Raw genomic sequence first — 17,477 nt, 5'->3', positions numbered from 1 at the left:
CGCCTGTAATCCCAGCACTTTGGGAGGCCGAGGCGGGCGGATCACGAGGTCAGGAGATCGAGACCATCCTGGCTAACACGGTGAAACCCCATCGCTACTAAAAATACAAAAAATTAGCTGGGCGTGGTGGTGGGCGCCTGTAGTCCCAGCTACTCAGGAGGCTGAGGCAGGAGAATGGCGTGAACCCAGGAGGCGGAGCTTGCAGTGAGCCAAGATTGCACCACTGCACTCCAGCCTGGGAGACAGAGTGAGACTCCATCTCAAAATAAATAAATAAATAAATAAACTAAGACATCAGATAATTTTATCCATAAATAATTCAATGCATATCTCTGAAAGATAAGGACTCTATAGTAATAACCACAGGCTGGGCACAGTGGTTCACGCCTGTAATCTTAGCACTTTAGGAGGTTGAAGTGGGTGGATGACTTGGGTTGAGGAGTTCTAGACCAACCTGGCCAACATGGTAAACCCCCATCTCTACAAAAATTGCAAATAGCAGCCAGGTGTCATGGCACACAGCTGTAGTTCTAGCAACTCGGGAGGCTGACGTGGGAAGATCACTGGAGTCTGGGAGGCAGAGGCTGTAGTGAGCCAGGATTGTGACACTGCACTCCAGCCTGGGCAACAGAGCAGGAATCAGTCTTGAAAAAAAAAAAAAATAGGCCGGGCACGGTGGCTCAAGCCTGTAATCCCAGCACTTTGGGAGGCCGAGACGGGCGGATCACGAGGTCAGGAGATCGAGACCATCCTGGCTAACACGGTGAAACCCCGTCTCTACTAAAAAAATACAAAAAATTAGCCGGGCGAGATGGCGGGCGCCTGTAGTCCCAGCTACTCGGGAGGCTGAGGCGAGAGAATGGCGTAAACCGGGAGGCGGAGCTTGCAGTGAGCTGAGATCCGGCCACTGCACTCCAGCCTGGGCGACAGAGCGAGACTCCGTCTCAAAAAAAAAAAAAAATACATACTATTTAACATTACAAACTCTTTCATAGTAGTTCTTCTCTCTCCCTTCCCCACAGGTCCACGAGTCTTACAAGCACCTGAAATCACTGCAGTCTAAGCTCTGAAATATCACACGGACAAGTTTAATCTGCTCCAGAAAGCGCCTGTGTGCAACTCGGATCTGTGTGGGATCTTTTTCGAATTCAGATAGCTATAGAGCAGATGATAAATTGACCCCTTTTTATAAATGGAGGGAAAAAAATGAACAGATTTCAGAGATTAAATGAAAAAAAAAGCAGATGTTTTAAGTGCAATTAACACTGAAAGAGACCTGTTAAACCATTCAGAAAAAGCTTAAGAAATGCAATATGACTTCCTTTTGTAATGCTGCTGATCCCAGTAGACTATGACTTTTGATAATTAGCAGAATTTAACTACTAAGTAGTTGATTATTTTCACATTTTAATTGCTAATCACTGGCTATATAAGTGTTTTTAAGCAAAGGTATTTTTGAAGTGGTGTAGAACCCTTCCAAGCTTTCCTGCTTGGTGTTCTACCAGACTTACCCTGGGACCTGGCTTAAAAGCAGGATTGAAGAAAAGGGACTGGGGGAAGGAAACTTACTGGAAAACTTGATGCAAATGAGTTTCTGCTTGGCACAGTCTCTGCCTGCTTGCTCTCCTTTGCTGATGGATTGCGTTTATCAAACTATTCATGCTGGCATTTTTCCAATAAGAGAACTTATTTCGCACAGGCCTACTGTAGGACCATTGTCTCGTGTAATTAGGAATTTTCCATTTGAAGGATCACTAAATTGTCACAGTAGTAGGAACTGTAGGGAGAGCTCTCAGCTGTAACTTTGGTGACTATATTAACTGGATTTTCTGGGACAATCAGATTTCAAAGATTCTGTCATCTTGGCATAAGCCATTAAAAGCTTGGAGGTTACCATATTTGGCATTTACAAAATGTCACTTAGGTCATCTCACTCCCCGACGTAGCACAGAAAAACCCTTTGACACAAACCATGTGTTCTGATTTTTGGTTCAGAAAATATAATCATTGAAACTGTGAGGTGTTTGTTTGTTTGTTTTTAACAACTGGGAAAAAAACAAAAAAAACTATGGTTAGAAAAACGGAAGTTCTTTTTTTTTTTTTTTTTGAGACGGAGTCTTGCTCTGTCGCCCGGGCTGGAGTGCAGTGGCCGGATCTCAGCTCACTGCAAGCTCCGCCTCCCGGGTTTACACCATTCTCCTGCCTCAGCCTCCCGAGTAGCTGGGACTACAGGCGCCCACCACCTCGCCTGGCTAGTTTTTTGTATTTTTTTAGTAGAGACGGGGTTTCACCATGTTCGCCAGGATGGTCTCGATCTCCTGACCTCGTGATCTGCCCGTCTCAGCCTCCCAAAGTGCTGGGATTACAGGCTTGAGCCACCGCGCCCGGCTAGAAAAACGGAAGTTCTGTAGGTTCTATTTCTTACTATATGTATGGCTTTGTTTTCAGTATATTTCTAGGAGCTTTATCTGAATCGCTAATTGTCCTTTCAGCTGAAATCTAATTTACACAATCATTCTATATTTAAAGATTAAATACATCTTAATTAATTTTTTCTTAAAGTCAATGTAAGTCACTTTGTTGTTGTTGTTGTTTTTCTTTTTTCTTTTTTTTTTTTTTTTTTTTGAGACGGAGTCTGGCTCTGTCACCCAGGCTGAAGTGCAGTGGCCGGATCTCAGCTCACTGCAAGCTCCGCCTCCCGGGTTCATGCCATTCTCCTGCCTCAGCCTCCCGAGTAGCTGGGACTACAGGCGGCCGCCACCTCGCCCGGCTAGTTTTCTTGTATTTTTTAATAGAGACGGGGTTTCACCGTGTTAGCCAGGATGGTCTCGATCTCCTGACCTCGTGATCCGCCCGTCTCGGCCTCCCAAAGTGCTGGGATTACAGGCTTGAGCCACTGTGCCCGGCCTTTTTTTCTTTTTAAAATCTGCGCCGTATGCCTCATGAAACCAGCTGTTCTAGAATCAGTCCTGAGAATATGGTTTAATTCCATGGAAACATAATTCCTCTCCGGAGACCTGACATAATATCTGTCTATCCTGGGGAACTGGTAATATGAGACTTTTAGGTTACAGCAGAAATGCTACATATTGACAAAAGCCTTAATCTTTCCACTGGGAGAACTAATTGATAATTGTGTTAAGATTGAAGATTAACCCTGAGTTAATCTCACTTGAGTCTTATCTTGACAGTAGTTCAGATTCTGGAAAATGATAAACTGACCTGCTAGATGTAGAATTGTTTGAAAATTAGTGTTGAAATATCTTGTTCACAGATGAATATCTGGGCAGGATCTGAGGGTGTTTGGAATGACACCCCCTAATCCATTTGCATAGATGGGATGGATGTCTTTGCGGGTTTGAGGAGATCATCGACCTGCAGAGCCCCCTTTGACCCAGTACCTCAAGTTTTATTTAAAATCTAAATCGGGGGCCGGGTGCGGTGGCTCACACCTGTAATCCAAGCACTTTGGGAGGCCTAGACTGGTGGATCACCTGAAGTCAGGAGTTTGAGATCATCCTGGCCAACATGGTGAAATCCCATCTCTACTAAAAAAAAAATACAGAAATGAGCTGGGCATGGTGGTGGCGCGTGCCTGTAGTCCTAGCTACTCAGGAGGCTGAGGCAGGAGAATCGCTTGAACTGGGGGCAGGGTGGTGGAGGTTGCAGTAAGCCAAGATGGCGCCACTGGCTGAGCGAGACTCCATCTCAGAAAATAAAATAAAATCTAAATCTGATGTTTGATGCTATTTTTATTAATATTGAAATTTTCTTCTTGAACTTTATTCAGTATAATCAAGAGTAAAGATACAGTAAACCTCACTGATTTGTACTATTAAGAGAGAAAAAATATGCCACACAATTAAACTTAGGTTTAAATTATGAAGAAATTTAGAATATAGGTTTATTAGATTTAGGGAACACTAAGAATAAAAAAGGAAGGAGTGGGCCGGGCGCGGTGGCTCAAGCCTGTAATCCCAGCACTTTGGGAGGCCGAGACGGGCGGATCACGAGGTCAGGAGATCAAGACCATCCTGGCTAACACGGTGAAACCCCGTCTCTACTAAAAATACAAAAAACTAGCCGTGCGAGGTGGCGGGCGCCTGTAGTCCCAGCTACTCCGGAGGCTGAGACAGGAGAATGGCGTAAACCTGGGAGGCGGAGCTTGCAGTGAGCTGAGATCCGGCCACTGCACTCCAGCCTGGGTGGCAGAGCAAGACTCCGTCTCAAAAAAAAAAAAAAAGAAGGAGTGATACCTGCCTGAGTGGATAACTGTAAATCAGCTGTAATTACTGTAGTTGTAGCAATAGTTGTGAGTGGCTCCAGTCACTTTAGGAGTCCTTGGAAGTACTTGGTACACATTTGTTGGCTGTACCTTAAAGGAAGTGGCAAGTCCAATTTGTTCTGTCTACCACACTAGACTGCCACTGACAAGTTTGGGTCTGTTGGATTCAAAATTTTGTGGGCCATTTTCACAAGTACAAAGATACATTTTAACCTTGTCTTCTCCAAAATTACTGAGTAGGAATTTTATTTTTTATTTTTATCTTTTTGAGACAGGGTATCACTCTGTCACCCAGACTAGAGTGCAATGGTGGGATCTTGGCTCACTGTGACCTCTGCCTCCCGGGTTCAAATGGTCCTCCCTCCTCAGTCTCCTGAGTAGCTGGGACCACAGGCACATGCCCCCACGTCCGGCTAATTCTACTTTTTTTGTAGAGAGAGGGTTTTGCCATGTTGCCCAGGCTGGTGTCAGACTCCTGGGCTCAAGTGATCATCTTGTCTCAGCCTCCCAAAGTGCTGAGATTACAGGTGTGAGCCACAGCACCTGGCCCAGAGTGAGCAGAATTAATGAGTTTTTTTGTGTGTGTTAGATAATACTAATTTAAGCCTTTTTTAAAAAAGTACTCTCAACTGAATACAAAATTGAAAATGTGAGGTTTAATAGAAATGTGTTGGCTATTTGTAATGGATTCTTCTTGCCTAAGTGTTTGGAGTTCTACTTTATGCTCTGTATTTAAAAATTAGTGACCTCAAAGCAGAGTTGGTGACACAGCCTTTGGAGCCCTCATGTTCTTGTCTTTAGAACATATCACTACTAAGTGTCAGCTTACCTTCAGAACATTACAGCATTCACTATGTTCATATGCTTTCTGAGAAGTCACCAGTTGTAATTTCAGATCATATATACCTCTGCAATGGCGACTTCATTTTATAGTTCCTAAAGTTAACATGCTGGATCTTTTTTTTCCACCCCACGAGTGTCTTCACTCTCACCCAGGCTGGAATGCGGTGGTGTGATTGTAGCATACTTTGGCACCAACTCTTGGACTCCTGCCTTGGCCTCTTCTGAGAAGCTGGGATTACTGGTGCACATCACCACACCTGGCTAATTTTTTTTTTCTTTTTGGAGATAGGGTATGGCTATGTTGCCTTGGGCCGGTCGTGAACTCGTAGCCTCAGGTGATCCTCCCACCTCAGGCCTCCCAAAGGGTTGGGATTACAGGAGTGAGCTACTGCGCTGGGCCAACATGTTACTTTTTTTTTTTTTTTTTTTGAGACGGAGTCTCGCTCTGTCGCCCAGGCAGGAATGCAATGGTGCGATCTTGGCTTAGCAATCTTCACCTCCCGGATTCAAGCGATTCTCCCACCTCAGCCTCCTGAGTAGCTGGGATTACAGGCACCCACCATCACGCTTGGCTAATTTTTATATTTTGAGCAGAGATGGGGTTTCACTATGTTGGCCAGGTGATCTGCACACACCCCCCGCCACCTCCCAAAGGGCTGAGATTACAGGCATAAGCCACCGCGCCACTTCGCCCAGCCAACATGTTACATCTTAATTCTTGGATTTTCTTCACTGCAGGGCTTTGGGTGGAGAAATAAAACTTTTCAAATGCATAATCTTGGAGATCCTGTGAATCAATAATTCTTTAGAGAACTGCGGCTCAAAATCCGTCCCCTCCATTTTCCGAGTTATTCCATCCATCTTATTAGGAAGTGAATTAGGTGTAGGTGGTCTGTAACACCTGCACATCTTTTTATACATGTAGAGGGTATGCCTAGGATATACAGGTTGTCTTCAAGCAGTAGCTGCTACTACAGCTAGAGAGAGGAGGAGTGCCAGGAAATCAATGACCTGAGATCAAGAGTCTTGTTGATGTTCTGACTTAGATAAAGGTTTTGATCATTTTCATGAAACAATGCAGGAAAGTGATTTCTGCTGTTTATTTACTGTGTTATTGGAGGATTAGAACAAGTCATACTGTAATGGACTAAAATGACTTTTTATTTTAAAATACTGATGGTATTTTTTTGGGGTTTTTCTTGTTTTGTTTTTGGTTTTTGAGACACTGAGTTGCTCTTTCACCCAGGCCATAGTGCAGTGGTACAATCTTGGCTCACTGCAACCTCCGCCTCCTGGGTTCAAGCAATTCTCCACCTCAGCCTCCTGAGTAGCTGTGATTACAGGCACCTGCTGCCATGCCCATCTAATTTTTTTGTATTTTTAGCAGAGACGGGGTTTCACCAAGTTGGCCAGGCTGGTCTTGAACTCCTGACCTCGTGATCCACCCACCTCAGCCTCCCAAAGTGCTGGAATTACAGGTGTGAGCCACCGCACCCAGCCACTATTTTGCTTTTAACTGTGCACACTTACTAAATTTTCCAGTACTTGATTCCTATGGTCCATGATAGTAAACACAGAAACATATAAGGAACATTGTTAGAGTTACCACATGTTAGCTGTTGCATATGTGCACGTTCCTAGATTCAAGGGTGTTTCTGTCTTTAAGTGGGTCATTGGTTGTTTTGGGAAGATCATGGGAAATTGGGGATTTTTTAGACCAAAATATGTTTTGAGTATTTCTTAGATTAGTAAATGTGTGTGATCTTCCACCTTCCACATTCACACTGCAGACTAGACTTCATAAATGCCTTTTTATTTCCAATTGTTATAGATTCAACTAAATGACTGTATACCTTGGGAGCACATAATTACTTTGCCACCTTTTTCCGCCTTTGCTGTTGTGGCTTGAGTTTGGTTCATGCCTGAGAAGATGGATTTAGCATATGTTGTTACCCAGCCCTGGCTTGATGGTGTCCTGTGGGGGCGGGGGTGGGAGGACGAGGGGCACGGGGCCAGAGCATGTGAATGAATCATGGTTGGCCAGCTGTGACCTGCCAGCACTGCGGGTAAGCCAAACACAAACCGTTCTTTCCTCTGTGAAATTGAATAAACCTTAATAAAATTCATAATTAGCATATACTAGAAAAAATGTGACTTATCTTTTTGTGGGGTGACAGTATTGGGTTTCATTCTGGCTATACAGCTTTGATTGGATCATTAAACAGGAAGGTCAGTCACTTCCCTCAAGCTTTGGGGTGTGGAATAAACACGGGTGAATTTGTGGATTCACCCGTCAACCTCCCAATATCAACACATTTCTCACGCCTCCGCGCCGGCCACGTATCAGCCCTCAGAAGTGGGCAGGAGGAACTTTTAAGCGTCTCTGCAGTTCCCAAGAGGGCCTTTGAGCCTGGCGCCCTCTTCCTGGAGAGGCGTTGGGGCAGCTCCTAGCAACGTGCCCACCGCCGGCAGAGGCCCGGCCTCGCCAAGGGCCGCGCGCGGCTCCCTGGGAGCTGTAGTTGCTCACGTCGTCCCCGTCTCCTCTGTGCGGGCGGGTGAGCAGACCGCCGACTACGACTCCCAGGATGCCTCGCGCCCGCCTTTCCGCGGGAGGCCGGACGCCTGAGAGTGGCAGCAGCGGCTGGAAGCGGGAGGCCTGGCCGGGCTGGGCGACCTGAATGGAGCCGGGGCCGGTGCTGGTCCCAGCGGCCGCACCTCCGGGGACACGGCGCGTAACGGGAGGCTTCAGGGGCTGGGAGCATTACAGGCTGCTCTCGGGGACCATATAGGCCGGGCGCTCAGAAGGGTGACGCATTGAGGGGCTCGGAGTCTCGGGACGGTGGGGCTACTCCGGTTAGGGGTCTTGTTTAGGGGTAGTCTCGGGATCTGTAAAATGCCTGGCATGGAGTCGGCTGAATAGATGTGGGGACGGGGTTACACTGTAGCCCTTTGGCCTTGGCAAACCACGCCTAGAAAATCCCCATAGTTTGAAGCCGGTACAGGATCGATAGGAGATGCCAGAAGTTCCATGATGTGTTATGGGACACATTTGGACTTGTAGGTCGTGATGTCGCCATTGCAGAGAAAAACACAAAGCCAGGCACGGTGGCTCATGCCTGTAATCCCAACACTTCGGGAGGCCAAGGCGGGAGGATCACTCGAGGCCAGGCGTTTGGGACGACCCTGGGCAACGTAGGGAGACCCGTCTCTACAAAAAAGTTTTAAAATTTGCCGGACATGGTGGCCTGTGCCTGTGGTCCCAGCTGCTAGGGAGGCTGAGATTGGAGGATCGCCTGAGCCCAAGGAGGTCGAGGCTGCAGTGAGCTGTGAGAGCTGTGATCGCGCCACTGCACTCCAGTCTGGGCAACAGAGCAAGACCCTGTCTGGAAAAAAGAAAGAAAGATAGAAGGCCAGGCGCGGTGGCTCACACCTGTAATCCCAGCACTTTGGGAGGCCGAGGTGGGCAGATCACGAAGTCAGGAGTTCAAGACCAGCCTGGCCAACAGTGAAACCCCGTCTCTACTAAAAATACAAAAATTAACTGGGCATGGTGGCGCATGCCTATATTCCCAGCTACTCGGGAGGCTGAGGCAGGAGATTCGCTTGAACCTGGGAGGCTGAGGTTGCGGTGAGCCAAGATTGCACCACTGCACTCCAGCCTAGGCAACAGAGCGAGACTCCATCTAAAAAAAAAAAAAGAAAACACATGTATTCAAGTATTCAAGGTGGACTCTGTAGGTAAGCCCACATAACCCTTGCATTCCAATAACAGGACAGGCCAACACCTGGGACAGAGAGAGGACCCCTCTGACTCCTTCTAGGACATCCTGTAGGTGAGTTTTGGTAAAGTGGAAGAGGGGGAGGGAGAGAGGTAATTCCGAAGAAAACTGTTCTCAATGGGTCAGATTTACTGCCTATGTAAAGGGAAATATTTCCACCGTCAGTGAAAATCGTGTTGCTGGATGTGGTGGCTCATACCTGTAATCCCAGCACTTTGGGAGACCAACGCAGGAGGATTGCTTGAGCCCCAGAGTTCAATACCAACCTGGGTAACACAGTGAGACCCCGTCTCTAAAAAAAGATTTTACAAAGAAAAAGAATATCAAAGAGTAACCAGAGCCCACACCTGCTTTTGTGCTCAATGCTGCCTAGAAAGTAGTCATGGGTGCTGCCTGGGAAAGGGTTTCAGCCTTGGTGCCAGGTACCCACCTCATTTCTGAAATGAGTACTTGCCACTTGCCGCATCAGCTTTCAGGGTAAGGGATCATGGCCACTGCCCTTTTTTCAAGTAATCGCAAAGCTTCAGAAAGCCCGTTAAGTTATCCAGAGCACTTTTTTTTTTTTTTTTTTTGAGACAGAGTCTCACGTGTTGCCCAGGCTGGAGTGCAGTGGGGCGATCTCAGCTCACTACAACCTTCTCCTCCTGGGTTCAAGCGAGTCTCCTGCCTCAGCCTCCTGAGTAGCTGAGATTACAGGCATGCGCCACCACGCCCGGCTAATTTTTGTACTTTTAGTAGAGACAGCATTTCACCATGTTGGTCAGGCTGGTCTTGAACTCCTGACCTCAAGTGATCTGCCCACCTCGGCTTCCCAAAGTGCCGGGGTAACAGGTGTGAGCCACCGCGCCCGGACTGAGAGTACTTTGCTCCTCTTCTGAAGTGCATCCCCTATAAGGAATTTTTAATTTATGGAAATGGGTTTTACCTCTTGAATGGGCAAAGTGAGAGAAGCTTTGATAAACCTTGGATTCACGCTCTGTTAAATCATCTTTTTTTTTTTTTTTTTTTTTTTTTTTTTTGAGATGGAGTCTTGCTCTGTTGCCTAGGCTAGAATGCATAGCATGATCTCAGCTCACTGCAACTTCTGTGTAGTGGGTTCAAGTGATTCTCCTGCCTCAGCCTGCCAAGTAGCTGGGTGCCTGCCACCACACCCAGCTAATTTTTTGTATTTTTTGGTAGAGATGGGGTTTTACCATGTTGGCCAAGCTGGTCACAAACTCCTGACCTCAGGTGATCCACCTGCCTCAGCCTCCCAAAGAGTTCTGGGATTACAGGTGTGAGCCACTGCGCTTGTCTCTCTCTCTCTGTTTTTTTTTTTTTTTTTTTTTTTTTTTTTTTTGAGATGGAGTCTCACTCTGTCTCCTAGGTTGGCACAGTCTCAGCTCACTGCAGCCTCCACATCCCAAGTTCAAACGAGTCTCGTGCCTCAGCCTCCTGAGTAGCTGGGATTACAGATCTGCACTACCATGCCCACCTAATTTTTGTGTTTTTAGTAGAAACAGAGTTTCACCATGTTGGCCAGGCTGGTCTTGAACTCCTGACCTCAGGTGATCCACCTGCCTCAGCCTCTGAAAGTGTTGGGATTACAGGCGTGAGCCACGGCGCCCAGCCAAAACGACATCATTTTTAAGCAACCACTTTAATTTTCTTCATTAGGGAGTATGAGCCTGATGTGGGCAGAATCCAGATGAGCTGGCCAGTGCTGTGAAGGAGCTGCGAGCAGCCCCGAGAGCCGTGAGATGGTAGGCAGAGTTCAGAGTAAGATGCATGGAAAGCAAACATGCCTCCCATCCTGCACCCCCAAAGATCTTGACTGCATGCAACACTCTGGGGACTGGGCAGCAAGGACCAGGATGGAAACCCTGGAGAAGAGTGACAGGAGGTGGCATTGATACCAAACTTTTGACGACCAAGTTTTCTTCTGAGCCTCTGAGTGTCCGGCTGGAAGCGTTTTTAAGTGTCTGTCACTGGTATTGAATCAGGGGCACGGAATAGAAGACATTTCTGGTCACAGACATCTCGACTGGGAGGGTTTGCATGTCGTGTCTGGGATAGGAATGACTTCTGCCCACCCATTGGTACCCATCACTGGTTAGTGGGGCTGTGTCCACGCTCTGATGAGTCGGTTCTCAGAAAATACAGGAACGCATAAAGGACTTAACATCTCTAAATGCCATTGGTGCTCCTGCCTCTGGTGACTTGGCAAAAGGCAATGCAATTCATTCTGCATTGCCAGTTTCCACCTGTGTTCACTGTTTGGTATTCTTGATGTGATTTGTTTTTCCCGTTTTAGGCGCCAAAAACCAAGAAGGGATGGAAAGGTGAGTGGAGAGATGGAACATTACCCTTAAGCCAAATATATATCTTTTTCCCCTTTGGTCCTGGATCAATGAAATGTGTGTTTATTTAAATGTTTTTGGGCCAGGCATGGTGGCTCACGCCTGTAATCCCAGCACTTTGGGAGGCTGAGGCGGGTGGATCATGAGGTCAGTAGATTGAGACCATCCTGGCTAACATGGTGAAACCCTGTCTCTACTAAAAATACAAAAAATTAGCTGGGCATGGTGGCAGGCACCTGTAGTCCCAGCTGCTTGGGAGGCTGAGGCAGGAGAATGGTGTGAACCCAGGAGGCAGAGCTTGCAGTGAGCCAAGATCGCACCACTGCACTCCAGCCTGGGCGACACAGCGAGACTCCGTCTCAGAAAAAAAAAAAAAAAATGTTTTTGATGAGAGTCTTACTATTCTTCCCATTTTTCCGTAGGCAGCCTTGGTCTTCCTTTTGCTTCCTCACTGGTCCTCAGAGAAGTTCAGACATAAATAAGATATGGGGTTGTGGAAAAAATCCTTCTCCTTGGGCTCTGTATCCAGAAATATGTGGTTGGGATTCAGGGTGGGAAAGCTGGGGGAGGGAAATGAATTTGGTATTCATACTTAGGTTCCCCCACATGCCTCCATCAGAAAGTGGCCATTGATGAGGACGTCCAGACCACTTCTGGGGGATATCAGATGGAAGGGTACAAGGAGCCTACTTGTCTGAAAGTAGCTTCCATGTGCCTAGAAATCTTGGGCACTCTTCCCAAAGAGCCGCACTGGGCTGTGTTCAAGATCTGGAAGACTGATTTTTGGCCAGTGTGTCATGGTAGACAGGTAGAATATAGGTTCTCCTGAAAATCTGCACCATCATTCTTTGAGATAGTTTTTTTTTTTTTTAATTAGACGGAGTCTCATTCTGTTGCCCGGGCTAGAGTGCAATGGCACGATCTCAGATCACTGCAACCTCTGCCTCCCAGGTTCAAGCGATTCTCCTGCCTCAGCCTCCCCAGTAACTGGGATTACAGGCATGCGCCGCCATGCCTGGCTAATTTTGTTTGTTTGTTTGTTTGTTTGTTTTTGAGATGGCATCTTGCTCTGTCACCCAGGCTGGAATGCAGTGACACGATCTCGGTTCACTGCAACTTTTGCCTCCCAGGTTCAAGCAATTATCTTGCCTTAACCTCCCTAATAGCTGGGATTACAGACATGTGCCACCATGCCCAGCTAATTTTTTGGAGTTTTTTTTTTTTTTTTTCTGAGATGGCTTCTTGCTCTGTCGCCCAGGCTGGAGTGCAGTGGTGCGATCTCAGCTTACTACAACCTCAGCAACCCGGGTTCAAGTGATTTTCCTGCCTCAGCCTCCCAAGTACCTGGGAGTACAGGCACCCGCCACCACGCCTGGCTAATTTTTTGAATTTTTAGGAGAGACAGGGTTTCACCATGTTAGCCAGGATGGTCTTGATCTCCTGACCTCATGATCCACCTGCCTCAGCCTCCCCGAGTGCTGGGATTACAGGCGTGTGCCACTGCGCCCAGCCATTTTTTTGTATTTTTAGTAGAGACAGAGTTTCGCCATGTTGGTCAGGCTGGTCTCAAATTCCTGACTTCAGGAGATCCGCCCGCGTCAGCCTCCCAAAGTGCTGGCATAGCAGGTGTGAGCCACTGCGCCTGGCCTGAGATAGTTATTTTAAATTTTTGCCTCAGGGTATTTCAGCAAGGCTTTGTGACTTGTTGCCAGAGACATAAAACATCTCTTGGCCAATGAAAGGAGAGCTAAGCCTGAGTCCCAACATCTGAAAGCTCTGACGCCTTCTGGCGAGTCTCAAGCCTTGAGGTTTATTAAGGGCCACTCTTTTTTCCTCCTGAAGTCATGACAGTCCCTTTTCTGTTCCAGGCTCCATTGATGATTTACTTGGTGACCTTCTAGGGGATGAGAGTAAGTGCACCTTGCCCAGAATCCCCTAATTTGGGCTGCTGCTGTTGCTTTTTTTTCCTTACTATGTTGCCCAGGCTGGTTCCACACTTCTGGACTCAAATGGATCCTCCCGCCTCCTGAACCAAAGTGCTAGGATTACAGGCATGAGCCACTACACCCGCCCTTTTTAAAAAATTGAGATATACACGTCTGTAATCCCAGCACTCTGGGAGGCTGAGGAGGGCCAATCACGAGGTCAGGAGTTCAAGACCAGCCCGAACAACATGGTGAAACCCTGTCTCTACTAAAAATACAAAAAAATTAGTTGGGCATAGTGGCGGGCACCTGTAATCCCAGCTACTCAGGAGGCTGAGGCAGGAGAATCACTTGAACCCAGGAGGCAGAGGTTGCAGTGAGCCAAGATTGCGCCACTGCGCTCCAGCCCGTGCGACAGAGTGAGACTCTGTCTCAAAAAAAAAAAAAAAATTGAGATGTAATTTATGTAGTATAAAGTCCATGCCTGTAAAGTATACAACTCAGTGGTTTTAGAATATTCACAAAGTTGTACAACCATCACCACTACCTAATTCCAGAACATTCTCCATCACCCTGTAAAGAAGCTCTATGCCCATTTGTAGTCAATTTCATTCTCTCCTCCCTCCAACCTTAGGCAACCACTTATTATTTACTCTCTGTCTCTATGGATTTGCCTATTGTGGACACTTGACATAAAATGGAATCACACAACATCTTACTTTTTTTTTTTTTTTTTGAGACAGAGTTTCGCTCTTGTTGCCCAGGCTGGAGTGCAATGGCACGATCTCGACTCCCCGCAGCCTCCACCTCCCAGGTTCAAGCAATTCTGCCTCAGCCTCCTGAGTAGCTGGGATTACAGGCACTCACCATCACGCCTGGCTAATTTTATATTTTTAGTAGAAACGGGAGTTTCTCCATGTTGGTCAGGCTGGTCTCGAACTCCCAACCTCAGGTGATCTGCCAGTCTCGACCTCCCAAAGTGCTGGGATTACAGGTGTTGAGCCACCATGCCCGGCCAGCATCTTACCTTTACATCTAGCTTTTTTTTTTTTGTAACAGAGTCCCACTGTGTCACCCTGGCTGGAGTGCAGTGGTGTGATCTCGGCTCTACCTCTGCCTCCTGAGTTCAAGTGATTCTCGTGCCTCAGCTTCCCGAGTAGCTGGGACTACAGGCACACACAACCACAACCAACTAATTTTTGTATTTTTAGTAGAGATGGGTTTTCACCATGTTGGCCAGGCTGATCTTGAACTCCTGGCCTCAATCACCTGCCTCAGCCTCCCAAAGTGTTGGGATTACAAGTGTGAGCCACTGTGCGTAGCACACATAGCTTCTCTGATATAGCATGATATTTTCCAAGTTTTATCCAAATTTTATCCACACTGTAGCATGAATCAGTACTTTATAACTTTTTTATGGCTAGATAATGCTCCATTGTGTGGATAAATCACATTTTGTTTATCCCTTCATCAGCTGACGGATATCTGAGATATTTCCGCATTTTGGCTGTTATGAATAATGCAGTTATGAATGTTGGTGTACTAGTTTTTGGGCGGACATGTGTCTTCAGTTCATGTGGAATTCCTGGACCATATGGCAACTGCATGTTTAACTTTTTGAGGAGACTGCTTTTCCACAGCAGCTGTGCTGTTTTACATCCCACCAGCAATGTAAGAGGGGTCTAGTTCCTCTACATCCTTGCTAATACTTATTTTTCTTCTTTTTGATTATTGCCATCCTAGAGGGTGTAAAGTGGGTATCTCATGGAAGTTTTGATGTGCATTTCCCTAATGACTAATGAGGTTCAGCATCCTTTTCATGTGTTTATTGGCCATGTGTATATCTTTGGAGAAATGTCTGTTCAGATTCTTTGCCCCTTTTTATTGGGTAACTTGTCTTTTTATCATTGAGTTATAAGAGTTCCTGGTAGATTCTGGATGCTAATCCATATTATTTGTGTTCGTGTTGGTCTGTTAAGGAACATGGTTTCATGGTCATGTAAAGCTCACCAGGGACAGAGAGACAGGTTTCCCCCGCGTGGTCCCAGAGAACCCACAAAGCTCCTGTCACCCAGGCTGGAGTGCAGTGGCGCAATCTCTGCTCACTGCAATCTCCGCCTCCTGGGTCAAGCGATTCTCCTGCCTCAGCCTCCTGAGTAGCTGGGATTACAGGCACCCACCACCACACCTGGCTAATGTATTCCAACCTACAGTTTTGGGCTGTGGAAAAGCAATTTTCCTCATGCATTTCCTTGGGGTTCAGTTGGGTTGGGTTGGGTTGGGTTGGGTTGGGCTCTTCATTTGGTATTTGGCACTTAGGGTTGACTTCCTCCTTGGAAATGTACTACCCTCTCTCCCATTCAGGTTTTCCAAGGGGTGACATTGGGACCTGCCTATGGAGCCAGATTTCTTCCTCCTAATACAGAGACAGCTTGGGAAGGGAGCTTGCCAGCCTTTGCATCTTGACTCCAGGTCCCTTTAGCTGAATGGCACGTTTTCTCTTTTCTTGTTTTCCAGTGACACTACCTGAGAAGCCTGTTAAACTAGCTTCACATACCAGAGACACTACAGGTGTATCTCAGATGTTCCCTTCTTCAAAGGCTAGAACAAAGTAAGGGCAGGGTCGGCCTGGGTATCCATGACCTACTTCAGTTTAAATGCTCTTTGCCCCTCCACCCCCACTTTCTACTTCACACTTGCTCACCATTTTTTTTTTTTTTTTTAAGAGAGTCTCTGTCGCCCAGGCTGGAGTGCAGTGGCACAATCTCAGCTCACTGCAACCTCCACCACCCCGGTTCAAACAATTCTCCTGTCTCAGCCTCCCGAGTAGCTGGGACTACAGGTGCCCGCCACCACACCCAGCTAATTTTTATATTTTTCATAGAGATGAGGTTTCACCATATTGGTCAAGCTGGTCTCAACTGACCTCAGGTGATCCGCCCACCTCGGCCTCCCAAGGTGCTGGGATTACAGGCGTCAGCCCCTGCGCCCAGCCTATTGTTTTTTTTTTTTTTTTTTTGAGACGGAGTCTTGCTCTGTCACCCAAGTTGGAGTGCAGTGGCCAGATCTCAGCTCACTGCAAGCTCCGCCTCCCGGGTTCACGCCATTCTCCTGCCTCAGCCTCCCGAGTAGCTGGGACTACAGGCGCCCGCCACCTCGCCCGGCTAGTTTTTTGTCTTTTTTAGTAGAGACGGGGTTTCACCGTGTTAGCCAGGATGGTCTCGATCTCCTCACCTTGTGATCCGCCCGCCTCGGCCTCCCAAAGTGCTGGGATTACAGGCTTGAGCCACTGCGCCTGGCCCAGCCTATTGTTTTTAACAATTTGTTTTTAAAGCAGTTCTACTGCTAACAAAGTTGAAAATCACTGCATCAGGAGGCTTGTGACATTCCTTTAGCACCTCTGTTCTCCAGAGAAATCTATCCAAGATTCCTTGGGCTTTCTAAGCCACTCTTCCCCTTTTTAGTCATCCAGTGCCCTTGGATGCACGTAGGGGCTGACGCCTCCCCTTTGCAGGTCCCTCCTGGGTGATGATGTCTTCAGCACCATCGCAGGCCTGGAAGAAGCTGATGCTGAGGTAAGCCTGGCCATTTCCTACTCCTCCACCTCTCTGCCTATCCCAGAAACAATGAGATGGGTGTTGTTGTCAAGGGGCTGCCCACAGAAGGGTTTAGAAGTCCCTGCAGTCACTTTGTTCTTTCTTTTTTTTTTTTTTTTTTCGAGATGGAGTCTCGCTCTGTTGCTCAGGCTAGAGTACAATGGTGCGATCTTGGCTCACTGCAACCTCCACCTCCCAGGGTCAAGCAATTCTCCTGCCTCAACCTTCCAAGTAGCTGGAATTATAGGCGCCTGCCACCATGACTGGCTAATTTTTTTTGTCGTTTTTTTTTTTTTTTTTTTTTGAGACGGAGTCTCCCTCTGTTGACCAGGCTGGAGTACAGTGGTGCGATCTTGGCTCACTGCAATCTCCACCTCCTGGTTCAAGCAATTCTCCTGCTTCAGCCTCCTGAGTAGCTGGGATTACAGGTACCCACCACCACGCCTGGCTAATTTTTGTATTTTTAGTAGAGGTGGGGTTTCACCATGTTGGTCAAGCTGGTCTCAAACTCCTGACCTCTTGATCCGCCCGTATCGGCCTCTCAGAGTACTGTGATTACAGTCTGAGCCACTGTGCCCAGCCAAAGAAAATAATTTTTGTATTTTTAGTAGGTAATTTTGTATTTTTAGTAGAGACGGGGTTTCACCATGTTGACCAGGCTGGTCTCAAACTCCTGACCTCAAGTGATCTAACCACCTCGGCCTCCCAAA

The 17,477-nt window shown here is 47.2% G+C and overlaps 2 protein-coding genes across 17 annotated transcripts in view; both read left to right on the top strand.

Annotated features, from left to right (window-relative positions):
- The window catches only part of ACOX1 (acyl-CoA oxidase 1), a 39,475-nt gene extending 37,458 nt beyond the window's left edge, over positions 1-2,017 (top strand). For 2 of the 3 annotated variants that reach the window (XM_033182247.1, XM_033182249.1), the window contains one exon: positions 1,023-2,017. In XM_033182247.1, coding sequence (XP_033038138.1) covers positions 1,023-1,070 — 48 coding nt within the window. In that variant the 3' untranslated portion in view covers positions 1,071-2,017. The remainder of the gene's footprint in view (positions 1-1,022) is intronic. The other variant, XM_033182248.1, reaches the window with a different exon arrangement.
- A 5,705-nt stretch (positions 2,018-7,722) lies between these two features.
- Positions 7,723-17,477, top strand: part of FBF1 (Fas binding factor 1) — a 31,419-nt gene continuing 21,664 nt past the window's right edge. For 10 of the 14 annotated variants that reach the window (XR_004430455.1, XR_004430454.1, XM_033182239.1 and 7 more), the window contains exons 1-6: positions 8,715-8,961; positions 10,564-10,649; positions 11,201-11,228; positions 13,115-13,156; positions 15,689-15,782; positions 16,686-16,746. Coding sequence is in view for 12 of the 14 variants with exons in the window: in XM_033182239.1 (XP_033038130.1) it covers positions 10,647-10,649; positions 11,201-11,228; positions 13,115-13,156; positions 15,689-15,782; positions 16,686-16,746 (228 nt within the window). In the remaining 2 variants the exon portion in view is untranslated. Of the gene's footprint in view, positions 7,857-8,714; positions 8,962-10,563; positions 10,650-11,200; positions 11,229-13,114; positions 13,157-15,688; positions 15,783-16,685; positions 16,747-17,477 lie in introns of those variants that run through there. The other 4 variants (XM_033182235.1, XM_033182243.1, XM_033182240.1 and 1 more) reach the window with 4 other exon arrangements.

This window comes from Trachypithecus francoisi, unplaced genomic scaffold (genome assembly GCF_009764315.1).
Source record: "Trachypithecus francoisi isolate TF-2019V2 unplaced genomic scaffold, Tfra_2.0 Lachesis_group20, whole genome shotgun sequence".
In the NCBI taxonomy this organism is placed as follows: Eukaryota; Metazoa; Chordata; class Mammalia; order Primates; family Cercopithecidae; genus Trachypithecus; species Trachypithecus francoisi.
The sequence above is the reverse complement of the archived record's forward strand: the minus strand, read 5'-3'. Positions and strand labels throughout refer to the sequence as shown.